The sequence below is a fragment of the Astatotilapia calliptera genome, chromosome 12 (assembly GCF_964374335.1).
Source record: "Astatotilapia calliptera chromosome 12, fAstCal68.1, whole genome shotgun sequence".
In the NCBI taxonomy this organism is placed as follows: Eukaryota; Metazoa; Chordata; class Actinopteri; order Cichliformes; family Cichlidae; genus Astatotilapia; species Astatotilapia calliptera.
In genome coordinates, this window is record NC_137433.1 from 21,159,215 (window position 1) to 21,169,744 (window position 10,530).

Here is a 10,530-nt window from a genome sequence, read left to right on the forward strand (position 1 = left end):
AGTGTTTTACATTTGGAGTAGAGGTAAATAATAAAAGGCTATTTTTTGTTCGTTTAATCTCAGTATTTATTTTTGTGCTTTTTCACTTTCATTCTTTGAAATCATGTCATGTTTCTTTTCCCTCCCTTCTTTTCTGGTCTGAAACTTGTTTTAATAAAGTCATACAAATGATGCCCTACTTTGCTCATTGTAGACCACTTTTATTTTAAAATAAATAAGAAAATACAGGAAAGTGCATTACAGTGTCTGGAGACATCATCTTTACGTCAAAGAACTAAATGTTCACCGTGCACATCCGCAGTTGAAACTGAAGATTCAAGTCCGACAGAAATCTTGTTTTGTTTCCTGTTTCCTATGATAGAGAATTAAAACGCCTAAACTCTCCCACAACACAACTTTTCCTTGCGTGGGAAAATTAGGGTGTGGTAAAGCAAACCTGACACGACAAAAAGCAAATTTCAGTTCACCTTCCTGAAGCAGGCTGATGAATTCAGCAGGCACAGAATCCAAACTGTGACGAGGGAATGATGGGTATGATGTGGACAAAGGAATTCGCATTTTATGATGAGCTCTAAAATGAAATGACATCTATGTTTGCATGCCAGTGTTGCCATGCTCCTGTATCCCTACCCTATGGTCAGTTGTGGAATGGGATGGTCTGCTTGCAGTCGAAACAGGTCTGGTCCTGGCCTGCTCCCGGCAGCCCCACGGCGTGCTCCGTAGTAGAAATCAACAACGTGTCCAAAGTTATTTCTGTGCATTTGGCTATGAAGCGGATGAAGGGCCGCACATCACCCTCGTTGGCTGTGTCCAGAGCGGCGTAGTATTCAGCCCGTTGTTCCTTGCGGATAGTAATTGGTGGGTATCTCGCTTGCATGAGCACGAGGTTCATGAGCAGCCGCGACGTACGTCCGTTGCCGTCAACAAATGGGTGTATGTACACCAGTTTATAGTGGGCGAGTGCAGCATATTCCACGGGGTGAAGCTGCAGCGCCTCGTCGGAGTTGAGCCACTGAACGAGCTCCTGCATGTGTCTCTGCAGGTCCCGAGGGTGAGGAGGGATGTGGTGGCCCACAAACACCTGATTGGTGCGCAGCCTCCCTCCTTCCACGGGGTCTACGTAGCCGAGCACCCGCCGGTGGATCTCCAGGATGTCGTTGACGGTGATGGCTCCTGATCTGGACAACAGCGTCGTGTTGATGTACTTCATGGCCGCATCCACCCCGATCGCCTCGTTCTGCTCCTGCAGGCTCTTTCCGGGGACGGCGTAACGCGTCTCAATGATATGACGGATCTCTGACAGCGTGAGCGTGCTGCCTTCGATCGCCACGGTGTGGTAGATGTGGTGGTAGTAGGTCTCCTCCATCACTCGGCGGAATGCAGAGTTCCCTTTAGGAATGGACATAAGCTGGCGCACTTTACTGTCGATGATGCTGAAGTAACGCTGATCGATCTCTTCCACCAGGGGAAGGGTCCGGTCTCGGCTAACCAGAGCTCTCTCGTTGCACGGTGAGATGGCCAGGGCCTTGGTGTACAGGTGATCTGCCTGGACGACATCCTTCTCCTCCTCTAAAATGGTCCCCAGCTCCGTCAGGGCATCCACGAAGTCTGGGTTCATGCTAAGTGCATGCACCAGCAGCTTGTGAGCCTTCTCCCTCTTCCCAAGTTTCTTCATCTCCTGAGCCAACTGCAGTGCAGCTTTGGCCTCCAGCTCCATCTCTGCAATCACGACATGATTGACAGGGTGAGCAGTGAAGATGCAGTAAAAGAGCAGGTCATGTCATGACAAAATATGAATAAATTCATTAATTAATTAAAAAAAAAAACGTTATTACACTTGGATGAACTAGAATTTTCAACAACTTCAGAAATCATTCAGGGAACTAATATTCAATTTAAAACACTGAAGCCGCAAATTTGTTATTTTTACATTTAGTTGTTGTGCTTCCTCTTTTTCCTTAACAGTTCGCTGGTCTTCACAGTTAGAAAACAGTGTGAAAATACCTACAATTTGCAGAGGATTTGGAGAATTACAAGCTGACGTCTTCACAATGTCATCATTCAGAAATCCCAACATACAGGAAAAACCAATACGATCAGAGCTTGAAAGCGATAAAGGGAACGCAGTTTTCTCTATAAATTTGTTAAATTAAGCCCTACATGAGTTCACACCGGCCTTCTTTCTCGACATATGGTTAATATTGTTCTGCATATGGCACTAAGCTGACCTCCACAGTAAATAACGTGAGTGTACCTTTGGTCGGCTTGGGCCTCTGAGGCAGCAGATCAAGAGCAGTGAAGGGGACGGTGAGGCTGGTGGACTGCACAGCTGGATGCTGCTGTGGACTTCCCCACAGCTGGCAGCGGAGCAGAGCGATGCCTCTCAGGGAGGCACAGCACTGATCCTCCACCCCAACCATGGGCATCAGGAGCGCCACGAGTGAGCCGAGGGCGATGCAAAGCAGCGGGCCCCATCCTCCTAGGACACGGGCGCTGTAGTAACTCCACACCTTCACAGCAGCCATGAGGACCCCTGGTTAAATCCTCCATCTTCTGGTGTAATGCCCCCCATCTAATTTCACTCCAGCATGGAGACCCGAAAGGTGGCGAACAGGAGGAAAACGAGCAGCATGGCAGCTGCCGCGAGAGATCAACTAAACGAGACAACTTTTAACGCCCGTAAGTTAGGAAGCAAGCTACCTTTAGCTACAAACGGAGGCTCTAAACCTTAAGCTAACTTAACGACCAAACGGCGGCTGGCTTTTTGTCAGAGTCGGAACAGCTGTACACATAATACACACATCTCCAACTTCCTTAGGCTCAACGTTTGAACATCCTCGAATATCATTGGTCCGAAGTGTATTGAAGGGCAGAGCCGATTGGGTGAAAATACAGCAATACAACTCTCGTTTCGTAGCCGTCCCTGATTGGCTGAGTCATGGAAACCTTTTCCCCGAGTTTTACCTTTCAGGGACAAGAGCGACATTATGTAATCAGTAGGTATCTAATGTAATCTAATTTATTTTTTAGTTATGGGGTATTTTAAACATGTAAAAGAAGAAACAAATCCTATTTAAAGCCCCTCTATTGCCAAAGATCAAGGCTGTAGAGAAATCTTGAAACACAACTGGGTACTTATTTTGTAGTTATTTGAAAGCATTATATAAATTAGCTTTCATTTCTGTGTTCAGTGAGATCTCAAGCTACATGTTTAGAATCTCCACACAAATTAGATTTTTAAAAATTCACAAAAGTTTATTTATTTGCTGCAAAATAGGGGTTTAAAACGCCCCCCTGCGGTATATACTTCGACCATCATTGTGGATCTCTCCCTTAATATTTTAGTGCCCTCTTGCTCATCTTATACAATCTCCTTTGCTTTGACCTGTTATCGAAGAAAGAAAAAGCAACAACTCACTTCCATCCTTATCGGTGTCTCGTCCTCTCTTCAGGAGATCCAGAATCTATTAATATGTAAATATTTTTTACATTTTAAAAGCCAATGAGAGTGAAAGACTCACCTAATGCAGACCAAATCTACCTACAGGTGCAAACAGAGTAATTTCACAGATCATGTTTGCAGGATCTGGGCGGGCACAGCATTTTTCCACATTTAGAAAAATAATTTTTTTTTTTAAGTAAGTAAGTTTAAGTATTTCACTGTCAAACTCTGAATATAGCTCATTCTGTTCAAATATGAAACCTTTTTTTAATTTCAGGTTATATTCATTCATGCAATTTTGCAGTGTTTGAGACATAAACACAACAAAAGATCATTTTGATTTGACAAGTCAGGGTAAACAACATACAGTCCTGTGAAAAAGGAAGTTGTCAAAGCACTCTGTAACCATCATCATCATCATCATCATCATCATCATCGTGGTGCATTCCTGTGAAACACTAATTACTCCCTATGGGGTTGTAGAACCACTGTTAGCAGCAACAACCAATGTAATCACTTTCTGTATGACTTCATCAGTCTCTCACTTTGTTGTGGGTGAAATTTGTCTCATTCTTCTCCACAGTGCTGCTTCAGTTCATTGAGGTTTGTGGTATTCGTTTATACACAGCTCTCTTAACCACCTAGTCTGGGCCATTGCAACATCTTGATTATTATTTTTTTCAGCCATTCTCTTGTATATTTGCTGCTGTGCCTGGGATCATTGTCCTGTTGCGTGATTTAGTATCAGCCAAGCTTTAGCTGTTTGACTGATGGCCTCACATTTTACTTTGGCTTCAAGGTATCCAGGTGCTGTGGCTGCAAAACAAACCCAAATCATCACCTCTCTACATAGCGAAACATCTCCTCTTTGGTCTCGTCTGTCTAAAGGACATTTGGGATGAATTTGCTTGGATGTTCCTGGGAAGATCGTAGCATCATGTTAACACACATCTAAATGCTCCAGAGCAATAAAACTGCCAGAAATTCTGCATTTATGCTTACACTCGCTGAAGATAAATGAATCAAATGCATTTGATGAGCAGAACCTGGTTGTTACCTATCCCTTTTGCTTTGGAACCAGTAAGGGTGTACTTGTCCCCACAGCAGTAGTCGTCTTAGATACAGCTGTTTGTACAGCTGCAGCTCTTCTAAACCCAAAATAAAACAATTCTCCTCTCCAAATTTGTAATGCACCCACTTCATCAGGTCTTAAGGTAATAAGCAGGCATATCAAGCAAAATGCAATCACCATGAGGAGATGTAAATCTAGTGTTCTCTGGTAATTACACTGTTTCTTTTTAGTCTAGCACCTGGATTTGCCCGTTTCAATCCCAAACCCGACTGCCAGCTCTTGCACTGCTTCTGGTCATAACAGGAAGCTACTTTCAATTCCTCCACCTGTGACCATAAACTGGGAGTAACTGGTTCTAGGAAATAAATAGACCAATATTTAAAAGACACACTTCACCTCCATTTGCCCTTCTTCTGCCAGCAGAATGTAAACTCCCTAACAAACAGATGAGGGCAGCATTGCTTTTTACGCAAACAACTCGGTCTCTGTCCAGCATATCCTCTAAAGACTGCAGCAGCGCTCTTGGCCTCAAAATCACTATGATCAGGATTCAAAGCCATTGCTATCAAGTCTTTGAATATAACAAAAAAGGAACCCATGCTCGTATAAACCAAGAGTAACATCCTCATCCTCAGCTTCTTTCTCTAGTGACATTTTAGTAATCCTTCTCATCTGTTTATCTCTTTGTCCTTCACATCACTGCCATTCTATTAGGCTTTATATATGTCTTTTAAAGCTTAATGTGCATCCTCTGTTTATAGTAAAATGGCTTTTATAGAGATTACCACCTGCTGTGGACAGCTTGAGGTGCTGAGGATATATTTCTGGCTGCGCGCCAACGCCAACACTATTAGGCATATCTTCAGCAGATGGCCATGGCGGGCTATCAGCTCTAAATAGCTGGTATTCACGCACAGCCTGTAACTCTGCAGCAACACACTCTCACCACAGGTATCTCAGGGGAGGTTATGAATTAGCAGCCATTCTAAGGTCCGTCTGAAATCTGAGGTTTTGAATTCACTGCACCCTTTTCTGCAGCTGCACACTAACATCATTTCCCACCACAGAGCCTTTGTTGTTCTGACCCACAGCAATTTCGCCTTGGAGGATAATGGCGCTTGCTTGACTTGCATTATTTCTTTACCTGTGTTATTCATGCAGACTTCTCAATGCAAATAGGAGGGTATAGTGGTAAAGGGTGTATTTATGTCGCCATGTCTTCTCTGAGAGTCTGACTGGAGAAAAGAGAGGAAGGAAGATAGAAAACTTGGGAAAATATTTAATCAGTATTCTCCCAGTGATGAGCTGTGATTGGTGCAAATACACCTGCTGGGGCACCTTTTTGTTTTTAAACTTAACTTTAATTGCACCAAATGTATTTTTGGTATTTGGCTCAAAAGAACCTGCCATCGATAATATGTGAAGTATGGCTGTGGAGAAGCACACAAGGTCCCTCCGAACACTTTTCACTCATGGTCAAATAGTGCATCATGGCCAAAATCTAAGGTACTAAAGCACAATCATCACCAGAGCCAAAATCACAGCCTGCCTCAATCAGCCTTGGCAGCAATCAGCGAGGGTTAAGTGAAGCAGCTTCTGTAGTTATCTGACTTCAAAGTGAGCTTCTCAGAAGCACCACGCTGCTGAGGGCTCAGCTACTTTGTCTGTGGCTGCAGTTACCAGCTGCTTATTTCATATTCACTTACTTCAGAACTGCATATTGGTTTAACAGACATCGGCACAGCGACGTAACTGGTGACACCTTGTGGTTTGTCAACTCCCTTTTTTGAGACCCAGATGGTGTTTTGGCCATCGCCTTTTTGGTTTTGAAGAATGAGACCTTACAAGCGAAGGGCGGGCCTCACTGAGAAAAAGGCACCGCACCCTCATATCTTCCTGAAACACAGAAGAAAAAATGTTTTTATATTTCATTGTTAGATTATTTAAATATTGCCTTTTAAAGAAACATGCTACAGCGTCAATTGAAAAACAAATAGAATAGTTATCTATTTTTTTTTTATCTTCTGTCCCTGGTAATGGACATCAGGTCCTGTTTTATTACAGAATAAAGTGATGTTATGGATATTTTTCTTTTTTCTGTGAATTTCTGGATATTTTTTAATTTTATTTTTATGAACATTAAAACATTTAGATGAAGAGAACACTCTCCATTCTCCACATCTAACACTCAACTAAACCTGGGTTGCTAGGTAATGGATGTATGACAGAGGGTGGAAGACAGGATTTTTCTCAGCACGGTGCAAGTGGAGTAATACTTAGAGGGCCAGACAGTGGAGCAGGAAGGTGAAAGCTTGGAGGAGGACATTTCCAGCTTTTAAGAAGCCTAAGCTGGGAGAAAATGATGTCACCTAAGTACATTATGGGTAAGCAGCATAGTGTAAACTAGGGTAATGAAGTGTTGGGATTTTGATTACTCAGCAGCCTGTGAAGGAAATCATCCGTCCATGGTGTCAGCAGAATGATGTGGCATGTTGCACTGTGCTTATGAGAGGACTCACCATCCGGAAGGGCTTGTTCCAACCTTATCAAAGACATCAAGTGCATTTGTTACTTTGATGGACTGCCTAATCTTAAAGAATCTGTCCTGACTTATAACCTGGAACTACTAAATTTGGATCATAGGTTATCTGAGTCATGCCGCGAACACTGATGTGCTCAAGGATGTTTTCTTAAACCTGGTTGCTTATTTCCTGTTTGATGTAATCAGAGGAGCAGCTGTCTCTGTGGTTTGTTGCCAGTGTTGTCCTGATTCCATGTTTCATGCAAAAAAGAAAACCCCAACCTCATTTAAATGTAATTGATAAAGACAGCAGATAATGCACTTTTAACATATATATTATTAATTATAGAAATCAACAGAATAAAAGAAGAAATTACATTTTAAAGAAGTGTGTTTTTGTGTGTGTGTGTGAATTCAAGTGAAAAGGCTCCTTCTTCCCTTTCTAGAAATTGTATTGCCTAAAATCTTCAGAGCCCTGCATTAAAAAAAGAAAAATCTTATAACATGCCACCTAAAAAGCTGGTATATCCTCCTTTGTGCTTTCATCTTCCTGCTCTAATGTCTGTTCTTCCTCCACCACATCTGACAGCCACCGACCCTCCTTCCACAATTTTGAGTAAAATCCCTGCTATCTCATTGTGCCCTGTGCTTGCTCAAGTATGTACACGGATTGAAACTGTAAGGTAGTAAATCCTGCTGTCCACTACAAAGGAAACCGAATAAAAGTTTTGTTTAGCTACAGAACCATAATATCTGCAAAAAATAATTCTCATCATTTCGAAAAGAAAGTCCCTGTGCTCTGTTAGCCCAACTCACATAAATGTGGCAGCAATAGAAAAAGAAGGCGCAAGATGTCCTCTTGAGAGCACAACAGGACTTTTTCATGTTTGTGGCTGTAATGTGACAAAATGTGGGAAAGTTCAAGGGGGCCGAATACTTTTGCAAGCCACTGTATATTGGTTAATCCAACGAGCACTGTCAAGCAAATCCTTTTTATGCAAACAGAAACTACGAATTTCAGTCAATCACAATCACTAAAGAGTAAGATATATTGTCAAACCTTCAGCACCACTTATTAAGATGAGTGACTGTTTGCATATATTTGAGCCTTTCTGTTTTGACCCTGTGTGCTTTAGAAAAAGTCCAAAATAAATTCAAACTTGTTCTCCCAGTTCTTATTAAAGATGTCTGCTGTACAGTCTTATATAAACAGGAAAAAACACAGTTCCAAAATGATCATGACATTCATGCCCACGACGGGCGTATGTAAACATCGTAATAGCAGCTTGTCACTGTCATCGTAGCTACGTCCTTATCTGGCCTTGCTTTGTCTTCAGTTATCATTCTAAATCTGACAATAATTTACAAATTGAACAAATTACTGGTTTATTAAATAAACCAATAAACGAGCATGTGAGGTCACAAGATCATAACTAATGCATTCATTTAGGATATAAATAAAAACAAATGGGTCATTTTCCCAGAGATTTCTTCTATTATCAAATAAGTCGCCTCCTATTGGCCATTCAAAGAAATTACCTTCCCTTTCCAGACCTGAAGACTTCCTGCAGCTTTCATATATATATATATTCTGTGATGACAGTAGAGCTCTGCTTCTCTCGGTGGATTAAAATTAATAAGACATTAGCTCTGGAATAATTCCACTGGATAACACACTTCGTTTCCGAATGGTTTGTGAAATGAGCTGTATCTGGTTGTTCTCATTTATCTCTGGAGCCACTCTTGGCACTTGCTTTACTGTCACATCTACAAGTTGGTCTGTCTGTGTCTGCCTTTTGTTGTTATTCAGAGATCCTCAATTATTAGGGTGGCTGTGGCTACAATAGCTTGCCATCACCAGTGTGTGAATGTGTGTGTGAATGTGTGTGTGAATGGGTGGGTGACTGGATGTGTAAAGCGCTTTGGGGTCCTTAGGGACTAATAAAGCGCTATACAAATACAGGCCATTTACCATATTTATTTATTTCAGTTTTAGTGCATGGGTGATTGACTTCTTTACCATACTGATGAATGCAGCGACTAATCTTCTCTGAGTTCCCTTCAGTTATTGACTCAACCAGTGGAAGTGAATCTCTGGTATGACAGCAGCACAAGTAAGACACAAGGTGTGACAATAAATTGTCACCTCGTGTGACAGTACACTGATGTACAAAATTGGCTCGAATAATCAAAGTTAACATGAAGCAAGCCAGCGATTTAACTTGTTACAGTTTACCTATACACAGATTCCTGCAAAAGCTCAGAAAACAATGTGTAATCTTTGACTCTGGATGATAACTAAACATCTGTAGTGATGCAAAGCTGATGTCATCAATAACTTTGTCATGGAGACCAAAAATGAATAACATAAAATCTCAGTTAGAAACTGACAGCATTTGACAGACATGAGCAGTCAGGATGATCACGAAAAGGTGCTCGCTGTTGCATTAAAGGAGTGTAGCACTCATTATTTTTACACTTTAAGTGATAGGAAATGCTGATGCTTCCTGGAAATCGAAGTATGTAAGATGCTATTTACAGTCTTCAAAGTCAAAGATCCCCCACAAAGCTGGGGCAACTAGTAGAATCAACTATATCTTTTTTTTTCTTAAATCAAGACTTAAGAGAATGTGTAGAGGCTAAAGCGACTTCAGCGTACCTCCCTCCATTCTTGAATTCAGTTCAGCTGGCGACAACACAGACAGGCATCAAAATGGGGACATATTGGCCCTTTCTCCATCTGAAATGTTCACAAAAATGGTTTTCTTGACTCCCCTTTAGCTCAAAAGTCAGGCCAAATATGGCAGAATGAGTAACTGATGAAGGATAAATGATGGCATGAGATGAATGCACTCCAGGTCATATTGTGGACTTGCTTTATGCCCATCTGGCACATGCTGAGCTAACCCTCTCAGCTGTGAGAGCAGATAAAAACCACACGAGTCTGCAGTTAAAATCATTGATGAGTGCTAATTCTGTTATTAACTGCCTTAAAAGCCTTGTGCTACTTTGGGATTAGTTAGGCATCTCTAATCTTTAATGCATTCCTGTCATATGCTTTTATCTCTTATAGCAATGTTTTAATTAATGTTTAATGTCTATGCGGCATTTTTTTTTTTACAAGCTTTCATGTTATTCTCTGTGCAGAATAAAACAAATGTTGTTTATTCACAGGTTGCTACGTGCGTTATCATGATCTTCACACCAGCTGACATGTTAACTTAAAGTACACTCCAGAGATGACCTGTCATACACTATTAAAATAACACGGTGTCTTTCTGCTGCTGGCTAGAACTGTGCTTCTAGAGGTAGAAAATCCATCTGCCCACCTGGAAAAAAAGCAACCTGTCAGGGCAGGAAATAAATCCCTCTGGCACAAGCATTGTGCCTCTTCCCCTAACGGTTCGCTCTTCTCCATCCAGCCTCTGTGGAGCAGTCAGTCTGCTTGCTTTTCTGTCTGAGGCGAGGCTTTGTTCTGGGTGACAGAGCTGGGTG

General features: G+C 41.8%; 1 protein-coding gene across 1 annotated transcript; it reads right to left on the minus strand.

Annotated features, from left to right (window-relative positions):
• Nucleotides 1-179: 179 nt before the first annotated feature.
• ficd (FIC domain protein adenylyltransferase) lies at nucleotides 180-2,820 on the minus strand. The gene is made up of 2 exons (XM_026187161.2): nucleotides 2,255-2,820; nucleotides 180-1,719 (listed from the first exon to the last, which is right to left on the minus strand). Exons 1-2 carry the CDS (start codon nucleotides 2,523-2,525, stop codon nucleotides 638-640), a joined length of 1,353 nt encoding a protein of 450 aa, XP_026042946.1. The 5' UTR covers nucleotides 2,526-2,820; the 3' UTR covers nucleotides 180-637.
• Between the last annotated feature and the right edge of the window lie 7,710 nt (nucleotides 2,821-10,530).